Genomic DNA, 25,746 nt, shown 5'->3' on the forward strand with positions numbered 1-25,746 from the left:
CTCTCTGCTGCCACCTCTGTCCATGTCAGGAACTGTCCAGAGCAGGAGAGGTTTTCTATGGGGATTTGCTACTGCTCTGGACACTTCCTGACATGGACAGAGGTGGCAGCAGAGAGCACTGTGTCAGACTGGAAAGAATACACCACTTCCTGCAGGACATACAGCAGATGATAAGTACTGGAAGACTGGAGTTTTGTTTTTTTTTATATAGAGAAGTAAATCGAAAATCTATATAAAACTTTCTGGCAATGGTTGTTTTGATATTTTTCCTCCCATTAACCCTTCCTCACCTGGACTTTCTCTTACAATACACCAGCAGGTTGTCAAACAGGAAGAAGACGCGCTCCTGGATGTTACCAGCCGAGATCTTCAGCAGCGCCCCCTGCAGGAGAAGCTGAGTACAGATGTCCGTCAGATTGGAGCCCTGCACCAGGAGAGAACAGCACACCCATTAGTATGGAGACACCGCGCAGCACAACCTCTCTTATCCAGTAAGTATGACCTCTGCACAGTACCACTTCTCCTCTCTGCACACTGTATGCAAAGATGCTACACAGTACAACCTTTCTTATCCTGTATGTAAAGAGACCCTGCACAGTACCACTTCTCTAAACCTGTATGTATAGAGCCAGCACAGTACCACTTCTCTAAACCTGTATGTATGACCTCTTCACAGTACCACTTCTCTCTGCACACTGTATGCAAAGATGCTACACAGTACAACCTTTCTTATCCTGTATGTAAAGAGACCCTGCACAGTACCACTTCTCTTACCCTGCACAGTACCACTTCTCTTATCCAGTATGTATGACATCTGCACAGTACCACTTCTCTTACCCTGCACAGTACCACTTCTCTTATCTAGTATGTATGACATCTGCACAGTACCACTTCTCTTACCCTGTATGTATACAGAACCTGCACAGTACCCCTTCTCTCTGCACACTAAATGTAAAGATGCTCCATAGTATGACTTCTGCTCTGTAGACTATAGGCAGTGCACAGTACCCCCTCCCCACGGTGTACAGACCTCCCAGCCCTCTATGTGGGACTGTAACTGCTCCAGGGCCTCCAGTTTCTCCATCTGTCTCTTGGTCTCATTGATGTTGGTGCACACAGCCTTCATGGCCTGCAGAGCGCAGTGCACCCCCTGGTGGTCGGGGTGTTTACTGGGCGTCCTCTTCAACAGTTCCTGTAAAAACACATTATAAGTGACAGGGGGCGCTGCAGAGCTCTTGTAATAACATAATCTAAATGACAGGGGGCGCTGCAGAGCTCCTGTAATAACATAATCAAAGTGACGGGGCGCTGCAGAGCTCCTGTAATAATATTATAAGTGATATGGGATATGGGAAACAGATCACTGATCTAACGGAGACCAGCCAGAGAGAAGACTGTCGGCTACCGGCTAAGGCTGGGTTCACACTGCGTTTTTGTAATCCGTTTTTTTCAAAAAACCGGATGAAAAAAATGGATGCATTTGTGTGTATCCGTTTTGATCCGTTTTTCCATTGACTTCCATTGTAAAAAAAACGGTTTTTTTTGACGGACACAAAAACGTAGCTGACACTACTTTTGCGTCCGTTAAAAAAAACGGATCCTTTTTTTACAATGGAAGTCATTGGGAAAACGGATCAAAACGGATGCACACAATTGCATCCGTTTTTTCATCCGATTTTCATCCTTTTTTTCAAAAAACGGATGAAAAAAAACGGATTGCAAAAACGCAGTGTGAACGCAGCCTAAAGTGCTCAATACAGTGAAATTCTAGGTGCATTGCTTCCTGAATATATGAATATGAAAAAAATCCTGTGGAGCCTCATTTAAGAGTCTTGAAACACAGGACTAGCCAGATATCCCTCCTGGAAGGACCCAGCTTAGGGGCGACTCCTGTAGGGAAACCACCATATTAAGTGGCCCTATAAGTCAATGTAATGACAAGGGACAAACCAAGGCTAGGTATCCATCCACAGACAGCTGTTTCGGGGTGGAGCAGGATTTTGTCACTTTATAAGTGTCAGGGGGCGCCAAAGTTCTCCTGTAATAACACATTATAAGTGACAGCGGGCACCGCAGAGCTCGTGCTGTGAAGACTCCTTCCCCTGGAGGCCCCATGTGACACGGCGGATTAGAGATGCACTATGAATGCAACTCTGGGTGTGATTGGAGACTTCCTGGATTTCCGGCTCCTCCGGACACCTGTAACACCTAGCGTGGCCGGCCAGCTTCCTGCGTGTCACACACTGAGTATACTACAGCGAGGATAAACACAGCTGGGCCGCACCAAAAACAGGAATCAGCAACAACGCAGCAGAATTTCTTCATAATGGAATCCTGAGCTGACCTAATTTCCTGTGGTTTATTTACAGGGTTACACAATGCTACAGGGGCCACACTCCTCTGGGGGAGGGGCAACACCTGACTGATGGGAGCTCTAGGGAGTACACCGAAAGGGCCCCGAGGGCAGGGGCCACAGCATGGCTCTCGCTGCCTGTCTGCTACCTGAAGGGATCCTCAGGGGCGGGCACATCAGTGTGAGCACCACAACCATGTCCAACAACTGAGGGGCTTCAGTAATGGAAGTGGGGGTCCACTATGGACTAAAAGGGAATGCATCATGTGACCCCTCCCTCTATACTGCTACCATGCCAGCTCACAGGGGACTCGGGGTCTTACCTTGAGGAGCAGCGGGTACTTGCAAATCCTCTGGATGGGGGTCAGCAGGTAGCCCTCAAGGGGGATGTCTGTTGTCTTGCGGCCACCCAGCAACATGCAGCTCTGAGGGAGAAATAATCAGATGTAATGACTGTATGGACACCTCCAGACCCTCAACCCAGAGAAGAGAGAAGCCCCCTGCCAGGAGGAGAGAAGAGGCCCAGATCCTCAACCCAAACAAGACAGACACCCCCCACTCCCTAGTCCAAAAAAGAGAAAAAAAAAAGCTCAGAGGAGAGAAGCCCCCTGGCCTTCAACCTAGAGGAACCCCCAGCCCAGAGGAGAGAAGCCCCCTGGCCTCCAACCTAGAGGAACCCCCAGCCCAGAGGGGAGAAGTCCCCAGCCATAGAGATTCCAGAGATGAGAAGCCCCCAGAATCTAAAGAACAGGAGCTCCCACGTGGCCCTCAGCTGGGGGGAAATGGTGCGGGGGCTGCAAGAGTCCTGGACAGACCCCGGAAACTCACCAGCAGGAAGGCTCGCACAGTCGGGACTTTGTTTAGCTCCATCAGAAGCCTCAGGGCTTTCTCGTGGTTGCTGCAGTATTCCTCATATACACAGAAACGATCCTTCTGCAAGGACAAAAAAAAAAACATATCAGCAACAAGACAAATACACAATTTCCAGGAGAAGAGATGAGGAAGCGGCCCCCCACCACACCCAACTCTACTACAGTCCACAACCAACCCCCTTCCCAACAGGCACTATCCTCTGGAGGAGTCAAAGAAAGATGGGTGAACATAGGAGACCAGGGGGACAACCATAGGAAAGACCAAAGGGGGGGGGGGGACGACACCAGGTGGATAACCATAGGAAAGACCAGAGGGAGTGAACAGGGGGGTTACCATAGGAAAGACCGGAGGGATGACCAGGTGGATGACCATAGGAGAGATCGAAGGGGCGAAGACCATAGGAGAGACCAGAGCAGTGACAGGGGGGATAGCCAAAGGGGTTGACCAGAGGGGCGACCACAGGAGAGACCAAATGGGGTGACTATAGAGGAAACCAAAGGAGTGACCAGGGGATTACCATAGGAGAGACCAAAGGGGTGCCCAGGGGATCGCCATAGGAAAGACCAAAGGGGTGCCCAGGGGATCGCCATAGGAAAGACCAAAGGGGTGCCCAGGGGATGACCATAGGAGAAACCAAAGGGGTTACCAGGGGGATGACCAAAGGTGAGACTGTTGGGGGGGCAACAATAGGAGAGACCGAAGGGGTGACCAGGGGATGACCATAGGAAAGACCAAAGGGGGATGACTATAGGGAAGTAAAGAAAAGACCAAAGGGGGGAAACCAAGGGGTTGACCATAGGAGAGACAGAAAGGGTGACAAGGGGGACGACCATAGAAAAGACCAAAGGGGGGTGACCAGGGGGCATGACCATAGGAGAGACCAGAGGGGGGGGGGCGGAGGAGATCAGGTGGGTGACCCTAAGAAAGGCCAAAATGGTGATCAGGGGGACGACCACAGGAGAGAACTGAGGGAGCAACCAGGGGGGTGACCATAAGAGAGGCCGTAAGGGGAGACTAGGGGGATAACCATAAGACATTTGATGGTGTACCGGGGGGGGGGGGGGAGATTGTGACCAAAGGAGAGACCGGAGGGGGGACCAGGGGGGATGACCAGAGGAGAGTAAGGAGAGGTAGCCAAAGGGGTGCTTGAGGGGCAACCATAGGAGAGAGTAAAGCGCAGAGTGGACGGACAACCAGAGGAGAGAGTTGGAGGGGTGACCAGGGGGGTAATAGAGGGATAACCAGAGATGTGACAGCTCAGAATGATTGACTTAGGTGGCTGCTTGCTATATCTGGGGTGCTTTGCTTGGGGGAAGGGGGGGGCATGCCACCTTCTCCACTATAAACACAACAACAGGATGTGAGTAGAATCTGAGTCATCAGATGGGGGAGGGAACAATGACTGTGAGATCGATGAGGACATGGGATCCAGTAACCTCAGCCAATCAATAATCCAAAGTTAGATTCCAGTGAGACGGCAGCAACATGGCGTGATCCGATGGCGAAGGGGACAGAGTGCGTCACACTGCAGGTATTACAAGCCCCCATCTTGGTGTCGGTTCTTCACTACACTCTGGTGGGATGGTGCTCTGTGTATACGGTACAATCACTGCACTGTATGGCCGTCAGCTCTGTTGGTGGGATGGTGCTCTGTGTATATGGTACAGTCACTGCAGATGGAGCTCTGTGTACACGGTACAATCACTACACTGTATGGCCGTTGGCCCTGTTGGTGGGATGGTGCTCTGTGTATACAATACAGTCACTACACTGTATGGCCGTCAGCCCTGTTGGTGGGATGGTGCTCTGTGTATACGGTACAATCACTGCACTGGATGGCCGTCAGCCCCGTTGGTGGGATGGTGCTCTGTGTATATGGTACAGTCACTGCGGATGGTGCTCTGTGTACACGGTACAATCACTACACTGTATGGCCGTTGGCCCTGTTGGTCGGATGGTGCTCTGTGTATACGGTACAATCACTGCACTGTATGGCCATCAGCCCTGTTGGTGGGATGGTGCTCTGTGTATATGGTACAGTCACTGCAGATGGAGCTCTGTGTACACGGTACAATCACTACACTGTATGGCCGTTGGCCCTGTTGGTGGGATGGTGCTCTGTGTATACGGTACAGTCACTGCACTGTATGGACGTTGGCCCTTTTGATGGGATGGTGCTCTGTGTATACGGTACAATCACTGCACTGTATGGCCGTCAGCCCTGTTGGTGGGATGGTGCTCTGTGTATACGGTACAATCACTGCACTGTATGGCCGTCAGCCCTGTTGGTGGGATGGTACTCTGTGTATACGGTACAATCACTACACTGTATGGCCGTTGGCCCTGTTGGTGGGATGGTGCTCTGTGTACACGGTACAATCACTACACTGTATGGCCGTTGGCCCTGTTGGTGGGATGGTACTCTGTGTATACGGTACAATCACTACACTGTATGGCCGTCAGCCCTGTTGGTGGGATGGTACTCTGTGTATACGGTACAATCACTACACTGTATGGCTGTCAGCCCTGTTGGTGGGATGGTGCTCTGTGTACACGGTACAATCACTACACTGTATGGCCGTTGGCCCTGTTGGTGGGATGGTGCTCTGTGTATACGGTACAATCACTACACTGTATGGCCGTCAGCCCTGTTGGTGGGATGGTGCTTTGTGTATACCGTACAGTCACTGCACCGTACGGCTGTCAGTCCGGCTGGTTGGATGGTGCTGTATATACACTGCACTGTATCACTGTCAGACCCTCAGACATTGCATTTCGCTTGCTGCTTCTTCATCCTCACTTTATGTGTTTGCTGTCACTGAATGACAACACTTCAACTTCTCACCACTGAATGTTTGCAGCCAGTCAGTGAGCAGCAGTCCTGAGGGTTTGTTACAGTGTACCAGTGCAGGTATATGGATGAGTCTGTAGTCCTGTGCTAGGATGTGGAAAGATGATGACGGACACACTCTGCACCACTACAACTCCTATCATCCAGTGGTGATGAGTGACAACGTGTGGACAGACACATCCTCCTCCTCACTCTCAGGCTTCCTCTCCGTGTCCGGGGTCAGGGGCCCCCATGTATCAGCGCTGCCGTCATTGTTTCCACAGGAAAGAGTTGAGAGAAGGAAAATGGGCAGGAAAGAGATGGGAGCGTGCTACAGGCAACACACGTATATCTGTTGTGTGTGACATACATGTATCTATATACTGTGTATATAGTATATACTGTAAGGTCATCAGGCACTTCTTCATTATACTTCAGTCTATAAACAGGAATGTGCAGAAACAGCCGCACAGTCGTGTGTGAACAGAGATGAAATGCCCAAAACAAGATGGCCCCACAACCGAACATAGAAGCCTGACCACCACACAATAGCCTCACCATCTCTAAAGAAGATGTCTCCACCACCGAACATAGAAGCCTGACCACCACACAATAGCCTCACCATCTCTAAAGAAGATGTCTCCACCACCGCACATAGAAGCCTGACCACCACACAATAGCCTCACCATCTCTAAAGAAGATGTCTCCACCACCGCACATGGAAGCCTGACCACCACACAATAGCCTCACCATCTCTAAACAAGATTACTCCACCACCGCACATAGAAGCCTGACCACCACACAATAGCCTCACCATCTCTAAACAAGATTACTCCACCACCGCACATGGAAGCCTGACCACCACACAATAGCCTCACCATCTCTAAAGAAGATTACTCCACCACCGCACATGGAAGCCTGACCACCACACAATAGCCTCACCATCTCTAAACAAGATTACTCCACCACCGAACATAGAAGCCTGACCACCACACAATAGCCTCACCATCTCTAAAGAAGATGTCTCCACCACCGCACATAGAAGCCTGACCACCACACAATAGCCTCACCAACACTAAACAAAATGGCCCCACAACTAAACATAGAAGCAACACCACCACCACACACACACACACACACACACACGTTCACAACCAAAGAAAGAAGCCTCACCGGTATGGTGGCAGTGAGGGCAGGCCTAGTGGTACGCCAGCAGTGACGTTGGAGGCCCAGCGGTATGGTGGCAGTGAAGGTAGGCCTAGTGGTATGGCAGTAGTGTCGTCGGGGGCCCAGCGGTAGGGCGGCAGTGAGGGCAGGCCTAGTGGTACGGCAGCAGTGACGTCGGAGGCCCAGCGGTATGGTGGCAGTGAGGGTAGGGCTAGTAGTATGGCGGTAGTGTTGTTGGGGGCCAGCGGTAGGGCGGCAGTGAGGGCAGGCTTAGTGGTATGGAAGCAGTGAGGGCAGGCCTAGTGGTATGGAAGCAGTGAGGGCAGGCCTAGCGGTATGGTGGCAGTGAGGGCAGGGACATTGTAAGTCATGGTTGTCAGTGCTGGGTTGATAAGTCATGGACCACAGTCACATGACAATGGCAGTAGACACCAGATACTCACAAAGTGCAGGAAGATGTTTCCCAGCTCGTGCTGCGGCTGAGGCTCCGGCTGAAGGCGATTCTCCAGCGCTGCCAGGAAGTCACGGTGAACCAGCAGGACATCCTCCAAATTGGAGAATAAAATCTGAAGGCGAAAGAAAAAAAACATCAGGAGGAGTGTAGGAGCCTCTATTTACATATTATATAAGGGACAGCAGCCATCTATACCAATCATATAGGGGGCAGTCTATAGTGGCCACCACATACATATCATATAGGGGGCAGTCTATAGCAGCCACCATATACATGTCATATAGGAGACAGTCTACAGCAGCTGCTATATATGTCATATAAAGGGACAGCAGTCGCCATATACATATGACATGGGGGGCAGTCTATAGAAGCCACCATATACATATCATTATAGTCACATCCATCTATTGTAATCAAAGCATGAACTTCTAATACTAAACATCATCTTGTTATCGGATGCCGCAGAGTGGCCGCAAGAACTTGCACTCTACAACTACAGGTGTGGACCATCGCTCACAGGTACTGTATACAACCCGTCTACATGCCCTCTGGCAGGGTCACATGGGGACGGATCACGCTGCAGACTCCTGACACTACCGCCTCTCATGTGGCTCCAGCTGCAGATCCCATAAAGGCTTCAGGAAGATGGAGACGGCCGAGAGGACACAAAGCTCCCCCCATTCACAGCGCAGCACACAGGCTCCTCTGTTCCTGCAGAGCAAATGAAATGTGCTGCAGAGAGGAGACAAGGAGACTTGTCCCAGCCAGAGATAGCGAGCATGGTGCAGCGTGTCTGTACACATCACATCACAAAACAGTCGTGTAAGATCACTAGTTGTGATCGGACATCATTACTACAGCCGTCACCATAACAGAGCAGCTGTCCCCATGTACTGTCACAACAGTGGAGAAGCCATCACTATAGCGGAGAGCAGCTGTAAGTATATACTGTCACTACAGTGGAGCAGCCGTCACTATATACTGTCACCACAGCGGAGCAGCCGTCCCCATATACTGTCACTACAGCGGAGCAGCCGTCACTATAGCGGAGAGCAGCTGTAAGTATATACTGTCACTACAGTGGAGCAGCCGTCCCCATATACTGTCACTACAGCGGAGCAGCCGTCACTATAGCGGAGCAGCCGTCACTGTGTTCTGTCACTATAGCGCTACAGCCGTCACTATATACTGTCACCACAGCGGAGCAGCCGTCCCCATATACTGTCACTACAGCGGAGCAGCCGTCACTGTGTTCTGTCACTATAGCGCTACAGCCGTCACTATATACTGTCACTACAGTGGAGCAGCAGTCACTATATACTGTCACCACAACGGAACAGCAGTCACTATGTACTGTCACTATAGCGGAGCAGCCGTCACTATATACTGTCACTATAGCGGAGCAGCCGTCACTATATACTGTCACCACAGCGGAGCAGCAGTCACTATATACGGTCACTATAGTGCTACAGGCGTCACTATATACTGTCACCACAGCGGAGCAGCAGTCACTATGTACTGTCACTATAGCGGAGCAGCTGTCACTATATACTGTCACTATAGCGGAGCAGCCGTCACTATATACTGTCACTATAGTGGAGCAGCAGTCACTATATACTGTCACCACAGCGGAGCAGCAGTCACTATATACGGTCACTATATACTGTCACCACAGCGGAGCAGCAGTCACTATGTACTGTCACTATAGCAGAGCAGCCGTCACTATATACTGTCACTATAGCGGAGCAGCAGTCACTATATACTGTCACTACAGTGGAGCAGCCGTCACTATATACTGTCACCACAGCGGAGCAGCAGTCACTATGTACTGTCACTATAGCGGAGCAGCCGTCACTATAGCGGAGCAGCAGTCACTATATACTGTCACCACAGCGGAGCAGCAGTCACTATGTACTGTCACCACAGCGGAGCAGCAGTCACTATAGCGGAGCAGCAGTCACTATATACGGTCACTATAGCGGAGCAGCAGTCACTATATACTGTCACCACAGCGGAGCAGCAGTCACTATGTACGGTCACCACAGCGGAGCAGCAGTCACTATGTACGGTCACCACAGCGGAGCAGCAGTCACTATGTACTGTCACCACAGCGGAGCAGCAGTCACTATAGCGGAGCAGCCGTCACTATATACGGTCACTATAGCGGAGCAGCCGTCACTATATAGTGTCACCACAGCGGAGCAGCAGTCACTATGTACGGTCACTATAGCGGAGCAGCAGTCACTATATACTGTCACTATAGCGGAGCAGCAGTCACTATGTACGGTCACCACAGTGGAGCAGCAGGCACTATGTACGGTCACTATAGCCGAGCAGCAGTCACTATGTACGGTCACCACAGCGGAGCAGCAGGCACTATGTTCGGTCACTATAGCGGAGCAGCAGTCACTATATACTGTCACTATAGCGGAGCAGCAGTCACTATATACTGTCACTATAGCGGAGCAGCAGTCACTATGTACGGTCACCACAGCGGAGCAGCAGGCACTATGTACGGTCACTATAGCGGAGCAGCAGTCACTATGTACGGTCACCACAGCGGAGCAGCAGGCACTATGTACGGTCACTATAGCGGAGCAGCAGTCACTATGTACTATCACCACAGCGGAGCAGCAGTAACTATATATGTCTGCATATTCTGTAACCCAAGGTACAACTTGAACGAGTCCATTGTGTAAGTATATGAGCTGCCTCCACAGACACGTTTGCTCTTTATCTTCGATTGTTTTCTGTGTATATACAATGCTCCGGGAAATGGCACAAAAATTCACACATATTCACAATGAAAGGTATACCATGAATGGAAGGCTTTCTCCACCGGTCTGTAAGGATGACATTTCTTAACCTGTATGTACCAGTGGACGGTAGAAGTTAAGAATCGCCGCCATGGATGTTAGGGGATAGATTGTGGCTGGATCAGCCGTCACTATAGCGTTAGCGCCCCCTCTGGTATACAGGGTCACACAACCAGCAACACGGTGGGGACGCTGCCCTCAACCATACTAGGACCATCCAGTAGTATGGAGGATAACAGAGGATAACCAAGAACAGCGCTGTCCCCCTGATGCCAGGCCGCCTTTCCACCGGCCATGCAGTTCTCATATACAGGTCGCCTGGCTGGAGTACCCCCGTCCCTCCTTCTCACACACAGCAGAGAATTCCATCTACTCTGCAGCTGGTGGTTTCCTTCCTCAGACATTTCCCGGGCGGTGGGGGGGCACTGGCTCTGTGCGGCTCCTCGGGGATTTCCTGCGTCTGTGCGGCCACTCTGCATTCCTAGAGGTGGCTCCTGGGTCCCCACACCCTCCTCAGGTTCCTGAGATGCCTCCACCTTAAAGAGTGATGTACAGACATCCAGCCCCCACTGGACTATACATGCATATCACAGCATCACACGATTGTCAATGTAAGTGCAACGCAATATGCAGAAAGATTCGACTGCAACCTGACAGTAGCAGAAAACTCAACTTTGATGAATTTTTGATCCCTGCTCGCTGCCCTGGGCCCCCACTATAACCATCTTGTGGTCACTTCCGCCCTGACACAGTCATCTTATGGGGATTCCTGTGATCGCGTCTCCTCATTGGCCTATGGCAGATTTTGTCCCTCCCCCGAGCGATCACATGCTCTAACCTGAGCTGATAAAAGGCCCACACGTAAATGGTGCTACCTCAGTATCTCACCTTGACATTTTCCTCAGAGATACAGCTCTCGGTCTTCTCAATGATGTTCTGTCGGATACGCTGCAGAAATGCCTGAAAAGATGAACAAATATTATTAAATGCAAACACATCAATGATCAATGAGCCCCCAGACCATACAGCAGATCAGGAGAGACCCTGCAGATGTGCTGAGCCCCCCAGACCATACAGCAGATCAGGAGAGACCCTGCAGATGTGCTGAGCCCCCCAGACCATACAGCAGATCCATCGGGAGAGACCCTGCAGATGTGCTGAGCCCCCCAGACCATACAGCAGATCCATCAGGAGAGACCCTGCAGATGTGCTGAGCTCCCCAGACCATACAGCAGATCAGGAGAGACCCTGCAGATGTGCTGAGCCCCCCAGACCATACAGCAGATCAGGAGAGACCCTGCAGATGTGCTGAGCCCCCCAGACCATACAGCAGATCCATCGGGAGAGACCCTGCAGATGTGCTGAGCCCCCAGACCATACAGCAGATCCATCGGGAGAGACCCTGCAGATGTGCTGAGCCCCCAGACCATACAGCAGATCAGGAGAGACCCTGCAGATGTGCTGAGCCCCCCAGACCATACAGCAGCTCCATCAGGAGAGACCCTGCAGATGTGCTGAGCCCCCCAGACCATACAGCAGATCAGGAGAGACTCTGCAGATGTGCTGAGCCCCCAGACCATACAGCAGATCCATCAGGAGAGACCCTGCAGATGTGCTGAGCCCCCCAGACCATACAGCTGCTCCATCAGGAGAGACCCTGCAGATGTGCTGAGCCCCCCAGACCATACAGCAGATCAGGAGAGACCCTGCAGATGTGCTGAGCCCCCCAGACCATACAGCAGATCAGGAGAGACCCTGCAGATGTGCTGAGCCCCCCAGACCATACAGCAGATCAGGAGAGACTCTGCAGATGTGCTGAGCCCCCAGACCATACAGCAGATCCATCAGGAGAGACCCTGCAGATGTGCTGAGCCCCCCAGACCATACAGCAGCTCCATCGGGAGAGACCCTGCAGATGTGCTGAGCCCCCCAGACCATACAGCAGATCCATCAGGAGAGACCCTGCAGATGTGGTGAGCCCCCAGACCATACAGCAGATCCATCAGGAGAGACCCTGCAGATGTGCTGAGCCCCCAGACCATACAGCAGATCAGGAGAGACCCTGCAGATGTGCTGCAGACGACCATACAGCAGATCCATCAGGAGAGACCCTGCAGATGTGCTGAGCTCCCCAGACCATACAGCAGATCAGGAGAGACTCTGCAGATGTGCTGAGCCCCCAGACCATACAGCAGATCCATCAGGAGAGACCCTGCAGATGTGCTGAGCCCCAGTGTTGTGAATACTGTGCAGTGTTGTCCTGACAGATATATCTTGTGCGCCATCCTGACGATGTGGCACCATCTATACTGAGCGTACCCCTGGCAGATATATACTGGACTGACCGCCAGTCTCTACATCTGAGGCTCGGCCACTACTCTAACATTAGACATAGAGATCTGGGAACATTGGCTGTGTGAGACATTTAGTCGTTGCAGCAACAAAGCCGATAACAAGAGGCAAGCGCATTTCATGAAATAACCAGCGTCCTGTACCACGAGGCCCAGCACGCCAGCCGCCACTCATACAGATATGACGCACACATAACAATTACATCTCCCACCTGAGGAGGAAATCTCTGAACATTTCTATGTCTGTTCCTACAATCCCCCACACATCTCGCCCACTACACCGTGCCGGCATTAATCACCGCACAATACGCGACGTTCACACATATCCCTCTCTACCTGCATTGTTACATGGAGAAACGGCCTTTCCTCAACACACCCCGCAAGCTGCCCCCCGTGAATGAGAAAAGCCACAGACATCTGTGAGGCATGGGATCGATAGGACCCCTCTGTTATCGGGTGTAGAAAGTCTCTGCGCCCAGTCCCTGTGATGTAGATCCATGGAGGATCTGATCAGGCAGTTCTAATGTCCTTTTCTCCGTTCACTTATGAACAAAAAGATCTATCAGCAGCAGCAGCTTGTTGATGGTTTCCACATAAAGAAGTTACAGAGGTGCCAAATTGCTTCTGGTTTGTAAACTGCCATAGACATTTGTAAGAAGAGCAGATCCATCAACAAAGACTGTATATGCCTGCAGACAACGTGCAGCGTGTCACATGACTGTGCGACAGTCTAATCCCCACGTTCTACAGACACCACACGGACACAGCTAGGGCCATGTATGACCCGGGAGGAAGGGGAATAAGTTTTTACTGCTAGTACAGCAAGAAGCAAACCAGCATGGGCCGCCATGAATGAGCGCAGGACACAGCAGATGTGCAGCCCTACAGCTGCGGGAAGATTTATGTGGGGAACAGCTGCTCTGATTCTGACAATGGCCGCATTAACAACTGGGCCACAGAAGACACTGGACAAGACATGAAGAACACTGGACTGATCAGGTAATGTCATCCATACACTTAGATATAAAGCAGGATTCTGCTGACAGGATGGAAACGAGAAGGAAGATTCCTGCACTTTAGTATCTGCGAGAGTCCTGTACAGTGTGAAGGAAATCCCCTCATATACTGTTAGATACAACAAATTGGGGGGGGGGGGGGGGGGGGGTGACCAGCGCAGGCTGGTACAAGTATAGAGAGGAGAGCAGATACAAGACAGCCTGCATAAGAGAACTATATAGGCTGCGTGCAAGTAGAGGGAGAAGATACAAGGCAGTCTAAAGGGGAGAATAATATAGACTCTGTAAAAGTATATATAGAGAGGAGAGCAGATACAAGTCTGCAGGGGAGAACCCTATAGGCTGTGTACAAGTATATAGAGAGAGGAGAGCAGATACAAGTCTGCAGGGGAGAACCCTATAGGCTGTGTACAAGTATATAGAGAGAGGAGAGCAGATACAAGTCTGCAGGGGAGAACCCTATAGGCTGTGGTGTACAAGTAGAGACAGAGGAGAGCAGATACAAGGCAGTCTGCAGGAGAGTGTCATATAGGCTGCGCACAAGCATAGAGACGAGACCAGATACAAGGCAGTCTGCAGGGGAGAACAATAAAGGCTGTGTACAAGTATAGAGAGAGGAGAGGAGATGCAAGGCAGTCTGCAGGAGAGAGTGATATACGCTGTGCACAAGTAGAAGGAGAGGAGATCAGATACAAGGCAGTCTGCAGGAGAGAGTGATATACGCTGTGCACAAGTAGAGGGAGAGGAGATCAGATACAAGGCAGTCTGCAGGATAGAGTCATACGCTGTGCACAAGTAGAGGGAGAGGAGAGCAGATATAAGGCAGTCTACAGGAGAGAAAAATATATGCTGTGTACAAGTATAGAGAGGAGAGCAGATACAAGGCAGTCTGCAGGAGAGAGTCATATAGGCTGTGCACAAGTAGAGGGAGAGGAGAGCAGATATAAGGCAGTCTACAGGAGAGAGTCATATACGCTGTGCACAAGTAGAAGGAGAGGAGATCAGATACAAGGCAGTCTGCAGGATAGAGTCATATACGCTGTGCACAAGTAGAGGGAGAGGAGAGCAGATATAAGGCAGTCTACAGGAGAGAGTCATATACGCTGTGCACAAGTATAGAGAGAAGAGAGCAAATACAAGGCAGTCTGCAGGAGAGAGTCATATAGGCTGTGTACAAGTAGAGAGATAGGAGAGCAGATGCAAGGCAGTCAGCAGGGAAGAGTCATATAGGCTGTGCATAAGTATAAAGAGAAAGGGAGAGAGAGGCATTTCCAGTCTACAGGGTAGCACTGGGGTGAATGCCATCTGGATCTGGTGATTTGTCTATTGTAATATTTTTATGATGGCGCTGAACCTCTCCCTGGGTTACACACTTGACATTTATTGCACAATTTACTTTGTCCCTCTGCACTATACCTTGCACTTCATTTTCTTTACCATTACTAATATGTAGAAGGTGAGACAGGCCAGAATGACTACGGGAAAGTAGGGAAATGGGCCGGAGATTGGGAGGAGAAAGCAGGGGTGTGGGGCCCAGGCTTACCAGAATGGAGGGGAGATGTATTAGCATATAAACTACAGATCTTATAGAGGAAAAGTGGGGTACACTGCACGTCAGATCACCTGCGCGAGCAGGACTATGTCAGAATGGATTTACTTGGTTCCATTCACTGACTGTTGCCGAAGCAATGGAACCTCCAGGCTTGCCTTCAGAGAAGAGATGATCGAACAGAGCCGAAGTTCAGGTTCGTACGAATCCGAACCATCAGCATTTGACTCCCGCTGCCTTCCCGTTCTGTGGGGGAAGGTGGAGACAGCCCGAGTATCCTGCAGGCAGCTAATGCCGGATGCAATGACCAGGAGTGCGCTCTGGATCTGTCACACTTCTGTGTCCTAGAGAATTTCTCTGTAGATGGCGCCTTCTGAAGGAAATAGGTGGATCAACAAAGGTGGCGCCTGATCTGAAGTAGAGATGATCGAACAGGGACGAAGTTTAGGTTCGTACGAACCCGAACCATCGGCATTTGACTCCCGCTGCCTTCCCGTTCCGTGGGGAAGGTGGAGACAGCCAGACACCGCCTGGAGAACAGGGCTACAGCCTATTACCTAGGCTGTACTCGGGCTGTCTCCACCTTCCCCACGGAACGGGAAGGCAGCGGGAGTCAAATGCCGATGGTTCGGGTTCGTACGAACCTAAACTTCGTCCCTGTTCGATCATCTCTACTTCAGATCAGGCGCCACCTTTGTTGATCCACCTATTTCCTTCAGAAGGCGCCATCTACAGAGAAATTCTCTAGGACACAGAAGTGTGACAGATCCAGAGCGCACTCCTGGTCATTGCATCCGGCATTAGCTGCCTGCAGGATTTCGCTCAGTAACCCGAGCGGCGTGTCTATTTTTACCGTGACATCATCTGAGCCAGAGCCTGGATGTCAATGATCACATTACCCCCAGAAAGTCCTAGCGTGACACGACGGATCTGCTGCAAGGGACACTGTGGTCAGTAGCCACAACACAGATTCATCCGGGCCTCTCCAGTCATGAGATAAGTCACCACCCGGAGGATCGTCTCTCATACAATCAGATGGAACCATCATGAAGCGTCCCCATAAATGTACACAGTGCAGCGATCACCCCTTATACAACTTTCCCAGTGTCCTCCATATCTCTCCAGCTGCAGGGAAAGGTGGGTGACCACATGGCGGTCAATGAAATTTCTGCAGGGGTTGTCACAATGCAGAACACAGTGATATACCCCTGAACAGTGATATATTGCACACAGTGTTATATCTTCCCCCACAGTAATATATACCCCCCCCCCCCCCGCCCGACAGTACAGTTATATCCCTGTGCACACAGTGATATATACCCCCCCTGCACACAGTGATATATAATTCCCCACTACACAATGATATATACTCCCCACTACAGTGATATATAACCCCTACAGTTCAGATACATACCCCTACTACACAGTGATATACAGTATACCCCCACTACACAGTGATATATATCCCTTCCCCCCAGACATGGCCCTGTGTCAGTGATGCCACAGTGGGGGCTTTGCAGGCAGCTTTACCCCTGTGATGTTTGGGAGCTGATAATTATTCATTCATTTACAACTCATGAGGTGTGAATTCCTGGAGATGACTGATGACACGTGACTGGCAGATGCCGCTGTACGACTGCACCATAATTAACAGCTGCTGAGTCCCCATCATGCAGCACTCCACGCACAAGCAGGCCAACACATATAAACAAATCCAAACCTCAGCCCCCCCCTTCGGTGACTCTCCCCCCCAGTCACAGCGGCCACAAGAGGTAAGAAGGAAGGGCCACAGTCCATCCCCTACACAGAACAAGACGGACACTCACGTCAGGACAACCATGATGCACGAGGGATGGTACTGATGATATACAGAACAGTAAGAATATTGCAAGCGGCGACTAGCAGGGGTGGCGAGCACCGGAAAATTGTCATTTAGTGCAATTACAGCAAACGCTCATCACCATCAGCAGAAATCATGAAGAGGCACCTAAACTTTATATATAAATTCTTTATTCCTGCAACTCAGACACCTTCAGCGCTGCCCTTAGGGCCGTACTACATGGCCCAATAATCTATGTAAACGAGAACTGATCTGCTAGATCGGTGCTCGCGTGCCAAGCCTATTACCTAGATGAACCATTGTGCAGCAAGGGCTGTGTGTGTGTGTGCGCGTGTGTGTATGTGTATATATATATATATATATATATATATATATATATATATATATATATATATATATATATATATACACAGTGGTACCTTGGTTTAAGAGTAACTTGGTTTAAGAGCGTTTTGGTTTAAGAGCTCACAGTTTTTCAAAATTGTGACTTGGTTTAAGAGCGTTGCTTTGGTTTAAGAGCTCACTGTGCTGGGTGGGAGGGCGAGTGGAGGAGGGGCATGGTCTGCATAGCGGGGTCTACAGCCCTGTACTCTGACCCAGGACGTCTCCCTCCTCTTCCAAATCATAGCAAACCCACTTCAGGCTGGGGCTTACATCAGGGGACAGGACTGTGGAGGTAATCTCTCCATAGCTGTAACCCCTCTCTCCCCGGACAGAGAGTGCTGCATGTATGTGCCCACATCTGTCCTGCTCATTCCTTCCTGCTCCCTGCAGTCTCTGTCCGCCCTTGTGTTTCCCATCCTCTCCATTACTGTACAGTAACTTATAATATCACAGATTCTGCTGTTTCTGAATGTTTGTTTCATCTGTTTTACATGTTATTCAGAATAATAAATCATTATTTTTGGGGTGTGGAACCAATTGTCTGCATTTCTATGATTTCTTATGGGAAAATTTGCTTTGGTTTAAGAGTGGATTTGGATTACAAGCACGGTCCCGGAACGAATTATGCTCGTAATCCTAGGCATCACTGTGTGTATATATATATATATATATATATATATATATATATATATATATATATATATTTACTTAATTTCTAATCAGCCAATCACATGGCGGCAACTCAGTGCATTTAGGCATGTAGACATGGTCAAGACAATCTCCTGCAGTTCAAACCGAGCATCAGTATGGGGAAGAAAGGTGATTTGAGGCCTTTGAACGTGGCATGGTTGTTGGTGCCAGAAGGGCTGGTCTGAGTATTTCAGAAACTGCTCATCTACTGGGATTTTCACGCACAACCATCTCTAGGGTTTACAGAGAATGGTCCGAAAAAGAAAAAACATCCAGTGAGCGGCAGTTCTGTGGGCGGAAATGCCTTGTTGATGCCAGAGGTCAGAGGAGAATGGGCAGACTGGTTCCAGCTGATAGAAAGGCAACAGTGACTCAAATAGCCAACCGTTACACCCAAGGTAGGCAGAAGAGCATCTCTGAACGCACAGTACGGCCAACTTTGAGGCAGATGGGCTACAGCAGCAGAAGACCACCCGTTACTAGCATGGTGGACCAGTGGCCGGTGAGTGTGTATATATATATATATATATATATATATATATATATATATATATATATATATATATATATATATATACACACACACATATATATATATATATATATATATATATATATATAGTTATCGATGTCCATGCAACCCTTGCCGTATACATACCCAGGTAAAAGCTACCCCACCTTCGGGCTTAGCACTGCAAAATTCTCTTTGTCTCTGGAAAATCTGTGTTCTTAAGACCCTCCCACCGGGAACTAACCTATATAGAGGTGACCGGGTCTAACCTCCTATTGGTGGGGAACATACAGAAGGAATAAGTGTAATTCCAGTGTGTGACACCTGAGTTACCTTTAGACAACACGTAGTGGCACACCTGTACTGGGAAACTACACAGACGTCTCTAAAGCGACAAGCTGCTCAGCCAATCACTGGGACAGAGCCGCAGCCGGTGTCTGGCCGAGCAGCCTGTCACTGCAGAGACTGCTTCTTAAGCTTCAGCAGTGGTAGGAGTGAGCCTGGAGAAGCTGGAAGGACACCGAGGTAAAGTATAGGATGGTCGGCAGCCATTACAAGGGGCAATATCTACATGAATCAGCCTGATTGGATAGGTATTGCCCCGTGTAATAGCGTCCTTACTGTTCTGTTGTTACATCAGGTCTTATCCTCCAGAGCTGCACTCACAATCTTGCCCATTTCTTATTGTTGTTGCATTTAACAGTAAAGTGATGGAAGTGTCCTGGGTCTGCATTGCTAGGTGGTGCGAGTTCCCTGTAAGTGGAGGTAGATAAGGTCCTCCACCCTCATGCATAGTCTTCCCTGCACAATTTTTTCAGCTCTTCTTAGAACTTGAGCCGAGGAATCAGATAACCAGGGAGAGTATTCCAGTCTAGGGATTTGCCACTGAAACAAACAAACAATCTCACCTCAGCCAATTGTTATCTATAGTCCTCGGCTTGGCCAGAACACTTCTTCAGTCCTAAGCACTTGGCGGCTGTGACATGATGGGGCCCCACATAGAAGGACACAGCAGCTTACTGTCTTCCCATATGGTGACAGTGCTAAGTGGAGATGTAAATGATTGTTGCCACGCAGGAACAGCAATAATGGGTGCCAGGGGAAGTGGAACATACTTGGGGCATCTTCTAACACCAACAGAGTAGCCTCCAAGTGACCTGAACCCATAAATGGAGAATACAGCATCCAGTGAGGATAGAGTGCATCCAGCTTCTCAGAGGGCAGTGCTCTTCTATTGTTTCAGGGTGCAACAGATCTGTGCGCTCCTAAGGTTGGTTCCTGGGACATGCCGGGTCAGGGAGTGTGGCAGAAGCGAGAATTTGTGTGACATGTCCTGACAGGTTCCAACGCTGCTCACATAACAAGGATGCAGAACAAGGTTTATAGGAAGGGCTCCCCAACTTCTGCCAGAACGCCTTCATCAGATACATTGAACCCTAAAGGAAGGAAGGGCACCCCAGCTTCTGCCAGAACGCCTCCTTCACATACTCTGCACCCCAAGGAAGAAAGCACACCCCTACATCAGCCAGAACATTAGTTATCATCTGGGTGCTCTGAGATTGCAGAGGACCACATATTTCATTCAATGCTCCGCATCCACAGTCACTCATCATAGTCTGTGGGACCTAGCAGAGGAACGTGCTCACTGCCTCCTTCTCTATATTGGAGGAAACAATGTAATGGGAGAACAATAGGAGATCATTAACCACATTAACATCCTATCCCTGATCTAAGGGTACTATTACACAGACCGATGGTGGCTCGATCAATACTATAACCGACCGCCGATCTGACAGGCCGTGGCCAGTGATTGGCTAAGCAGCCTGTCTACTGAGACAGACTGATCTGAAGCTGCAGCGCAGGGGACCGGGGAGGAAGCATGCAGAGCGCAGTGAGAGACCAGGAACGTGGATAGGTAATGTAAACGGTTTGTTGAATCATCAGCCGCTGGCTGCACATTGCTATTACACATAACGCCCAGTGATAGTTGTCTCTATTACACAGAGCGATAATTGGCCAAATTGGGCCGATTTGTCCGATTATTTTTTCGTGTAATAGGGCCCTAAGGAGTGAAGTTTGGAACTAGGCACATGATCAGTCACTGCGCACAATGAAATCCAGGGGAGCGTAGCCCCAACAATTACGGGGGTCCTGAAAAGATCAGGACCAAGCTTTTTTAGATGGGCTCTGTTCATCCAGAGCTACCTGGTTCCTGAAAACATCTGTAATTTTACATAAACGCGCAGGACAGAGATGGTGCGGCTGGTCGGCCTGGTATCAGATGATCTTACACAGACAATATCTTCAATACTCTAGAGACTATGGAAGGCAAACATCAACTGTTCACCTGCCAGTCGCAGGGGGTATGATACACATGTCCGGAAAGGCTATGGATCCCTCGTCTCTTTCCATCTCCACCGCGTTCTCTTTCGGGTTTCCTAGACGACTCCCGATGCTCATAAAGCAGCCAATGTTCACAGCACAAAACCAGCAGCAGTTCCCAGGGAAGACGAGACGTTTCCTGAACCCAGTCCAAAGGCTCATTGTGCTCAGCTCTGACCTACTTGAGACAAGAAAAGAAGGAACTTTCTGGAAGGCTTCAATTCTCTGCTCTTACATAAGACCTTATGTGGCCAGGGTACCAAGTCCGTCTGAGCGGCAAGTGATCAGCATCAACACTGGACACAAGAAAGCTGCAATGTCCACCAAAGAGTGCTGCACCAGGGATGACGGGATGTGTCCAGAGCTGCAGATTGTACATTTTAGCACCACACACACACAGGCCAAGACCTGTACTAGTGACAAAAGGAATCCCAAAGTATGGAGACATATAGAAGAAGTGGGACCCCCACAGCAGAAGGGCCACAGAGAGGCTTTCAGGTCTCAAAGTTCTGTTGCTTTAGGGAAAGCTAGACGACAAACAATATAGCCCTCACATATAGCCAATACTACAAGCCATTCCCAAGATAGAGTTTTCAGGATGTAGCGTCACCCCCATCATCATGGCTTGAGATGTCCACTCACATTTCCAATCTGGCCATGTAGTTGTAGGACTCGTGGGCTTCATGTCTATAAATAAAAAATGAATGGACTACCAACCACATATGAACCTTCCCCCTTCCCAGCCAGAAGATGAGAGGCCCATCAGAACAAACCCATCAGATTATTGCCCATGGAAATAGATACCTGTAGACTATCCACCTTTGTCACGCGATTTACCCAGCAGAAGGCTCAGAACAGCAGCAGAGAGTGTTTCAGGCCTTGCAACAATGAAAATGGAAATGCATATGGAAAAGGCATACTATTATTTAGCTCCTGACACTCTAGGTGACAGACATGATAATACACAGGATCTTCTTCATGTCAGCCGCATCCTTCTTACATAACGAAAAGCTGTGATATTCTGCAAAACAAACTCAAAGCGAAAGAAAAAAAAAAGCAGCAGGGTGGCCATGACCAGGGGCCACATCACATGGTATCAGTCAGAGAGACCACCCAGAGGTGAAAGCAGCGCCTCACACTCCCATTGTCCCCGTCATTCCCCATCATTGTCTAGAGGGAAGGGGGCATCCAGGGTGACATAGCCCTAAGCAGGAGGCCTGGAAATCCTCCCCTTGCATACACAGTACAGCCTGCAGAATCCCCTTACCTACCCCATGGCCTCAAACACTCAATAGAAAAAAATAAGTGCAAACATTGTGCTTTCCTAATATCTATGCTTGCCATCAGTGAATGGGAACATAGACTGATAACCCAGTAGAATAGAGCAAGGGCAGTACTGGGCAAATCTAATACCAAAGAGTGAACAGCAAAATAAGACCCCCTCCATACTGCGCACACACACTGCTCAAGCCTGAGGTCCCAAACACGTTAGGATCACGCAAAGCAAATATTAGGGTACGCTATTCGATATATAGATTCTTTACTGGCAGGGGCCACCCGTCCTCATCTCAGGACTAAGCCACCAATGGGTACACCCAGAGGAAGGAAACGGGCAGGTGAGAGGCGCCGAGCACCAACGTGTGGATTTCCTGCTTTACTAACCACGCTGACTGCATCTTATAAATATCAGGGGAGGAAACAAGGGTGAGGAGGAGGAAAGGAAGGTAAGAGGGAGAAAGTGAGGATGAGGGAGAAGAGGAGGAGGGGAATAAAGGGGAGAGAAAGTATTATGAAGATAATAAGGAGAGGAAGATGAGGGGGAGAGTAAGAAAGTGAGGATGAGGGAGGAGAGGAGGAGGGGAATAAAGGGGAGAGAAAGTGAGTATAATAGAGATAATAAGGAGAGGAAGATAAGAGGGAGAGGAAGAAAGTGAGGATGAGGAGATAAGGGAGAGAGGAAGAGGAGGGAGAGGAAGGAAGTGAAGATGAGGGAGAGGAATAGGGGAAGGGCAGAGAAAGTAAGGATGATGGAAATAATAAGAATATGAAGATAGGAGAGGAAGAACAGGTGGAAAAGAGGGAGAGGAAGATAGGGGAGGAGAAAGGTTGAGAGGAAGAAAGTGATGATAAGGGAGATAAGAGGGAGAGGAGGAAAAATGGGGAGAGGAAGATGAGGGGGATAAAGGAGAGAGGAAGAAAGTGAGAATGAGGGGGGGAAAAGAAAGTAAGGATGATGGACACAAGGGGAGCAACTCTAATTTCTTGCCCACAAATCCATTACTCTTATGTGGACAGACAAGGGCCCACCTAGAAGATCTATGTATATATCCTAAGTTAAGGCATGAGACCTGTGGTGCAATTTGTTAATAAAGGGGTATGCCACTCAAACATAACTTTTGACATGTTGCTGCCCATGGTGAGACTTACAATTCCTTCCATACTTGTTACAAAGCATTACAAAGGAGCTACAATGTTGCAGATACAGCCTGCCAGGGACTTGTTTACATCAGCGTCTCAGAAGGAAGAGGGGAAAACAGAGAGAAAAGCTGAACTCAGCTGAGAACTCGGGGAAGGAGACTAAATAGATAATAAGTATGGAATGAATTGTCAGTCTCACCATGGGCAGCAACATATCAAAAGTTATGTTTGAGTGGAATACCCCTTTAACTGCTATCTTGTATGTATCTTCTTGTAATTTGTTATACCTTTTAGTAAAACCAAGTTAAAAAAATACATTTATATAATTGGAAGTGAGGATGAGGAAAGTGAGGGTGATGAGTAGAAGAGAGGAGGGTGATGAGTACAGTAAAGATGATAAAGAGAGGAGGATAAAGGTGATGAGTAGGAGAAGAAAGGAGGAGGATAAGGAGGAGAAGAGTGATGTGGAGGGGAGTAAGGAAGAGGAGGACGATTCACAGGATAATGATGAAGAGGATGAAGAGGAGGATGAGAATTCTGTAAGGACTTTGGTGTCTGTGTTCCCAGGACGGGATGGGTTTTTCGGCACACTCCTGTCGCCGATCCTCTATGGATAGGAGGTTAGAACTCACTGCAGAGGAGACTTTACAGCTCTCGGAATTACTAATCCCATTACTCCATTAGGGGATGAATTTTCCTACAGTTCAATCAATAGAAACGTATCTGTGGGAAAGGGTTAGCCATTACTCAGCCCAAGTCCCCGCTACGTGCCTCACCCCATGCTCAGAAACAACTGGGTGATCCCTGGGGGCACCCGAATACTGAACATTAAATTGGGGGGGGTAGGGAATGGGCATCTGACACAAAACCATGACTGAACCACATAACCATAGCCTGGGCCCCACCACACACAGCTGACACAACCACAACAAAGGCTATACCAGTGCTTCTCAATTCCAGTTCTCAGGTCTCATCAACAGGTCATGGTTTGAGGATTTCCCATACAAGGGCAACTGTGATAATACCTGATGCACTGAGTATAATTATATCACCTGTGATAATACCTGATGCACTGAGTATAATTATATCACCTGTGAAATACTAAGGAAATCTTCAAAACATGACCTGTTAGTGAGGCCTGAGGACCAGAATTGAGAAGCACTGGCCTAAAAGATCACTTGATTGACAGCTGAAGCTCCTCCCACAACAGTGACACCATTAGTTTTAAGGCTCCCGAAGGACAGCCTCCATTAATGAAGTCAGCCAGCCGCAAACCTGTACAGAAATCTGCAGCAGCTACTCACAACATCCGACAAAATGGAGAAGTTCGTGATGAGTAAGCGGCGGCTGGTCTGTTCTGACAAATAGAGGAAACATAACTTCACATTTCAGCAAAACTTGACACAGCTACTGCCTAAAATTAACTTTTACCCATCCAGTCAATGAGCGTTACTGCCCATAAACCAGGCCGTCCGCCATGATTATGTTTTCAGGGACAGAGATGATGTATCTAATCCAACGATGTGTGATACATCCTGCTATTTCCTGTGTGATACCACCTAATCCTATCAGGAGTGACATCATGTCTGATACCACCTCATCCTATCATGTTTGATGCTGCTCTCTGAACCTAATGCGATTATGTGTGATACTGTATATAAGCCATTTATGCCACAGAGGAGGGATCTATAAGAGATCTTGTTAGTAATGTGTATCTACACATCTCCGGCTCATGTGCCGCACCCTTCTTGCACAGAAATCAGCTAACAGGAAGTGTGGAGGGAGCCGTGTACCTGTCCTGCCCTCACAGCACTAAAAGCTTAATCTGTCACTTTACAGAATGTTCCAGACGGTGGAGGATTGGTGGATCCTGGTGAACGAGCACAGGACTGATCCAGAGGGGACACAATAATTAAAAAAAAGTCCAGACTACTGAGAGGACAACAATGAAAGAGATGCTACCTATCCTGCCGCATCTGGGTCACCACCAATGTTTACAATATATAGCAGCTCCATGTGGGAAGGATTGGCGACTGTCCTGCCACCATCCCTTGCCGGGAAAGTCCACATCTATACACGGCCATCTGAATCCATACTCCTGTCAAGCTGTCT

General features: G+C 49.2%; 1 protein-coding gene across 1 annotated transcript in view; it reads right to left on the reverse strand.

Annotated features, from left to right (window-relative positions):
• Positions 1-25,746, reverse strand: part of PREX1 (phosphatidylinositol-3,4,5-trisphosphate dependent Rac exchange factor 1) — a 75,951-nt gene that overhangs the window by 29,021 nt on the left and 21,184 nt on the right. Inside the window, exons 2-7 of the mRNA XM_069952704.1 lie at positions 11,382-11,453; positions 7,667-7,789; positions 3,182-3,286; positions 2,677-2,778; positions 1,031-1,192; positions 291-424 (exon numbers count right to left, since the gene is read on the reverse strand). Of these exons, the coding sequence (XP_069808805.1) occupies positions 291-424; positions 1,031-1,192; positions 2,677-2,778; positions 3,182-3,286; positions 7,667-7,789; positions 11,382-11,453 (698 nt within the window). The remainder of the gene's footprint in view (positions 1-290; positions 425-1,030; positions 1,193-2,676; positions 2,779-3,181; positions 3,287-7,666; positions 7,790-11,381; positions 11,454-25,746) is intronic.

Source organism: Dendropsophus ebraccatus, chromosome 14 (genome assembly GCF_027789765.1).
Source record: "Dendropsophus ebraccatus isolate aDenEbr1 chromosome 14, aDenEbr1.pat, whole genome shotgun sequence".
NCBI lineage: Eukaryota > Metazoa > Chordata > Amphibia > Anura > Hylidae > Dendropsophus > Dendropsophus ebraccatus.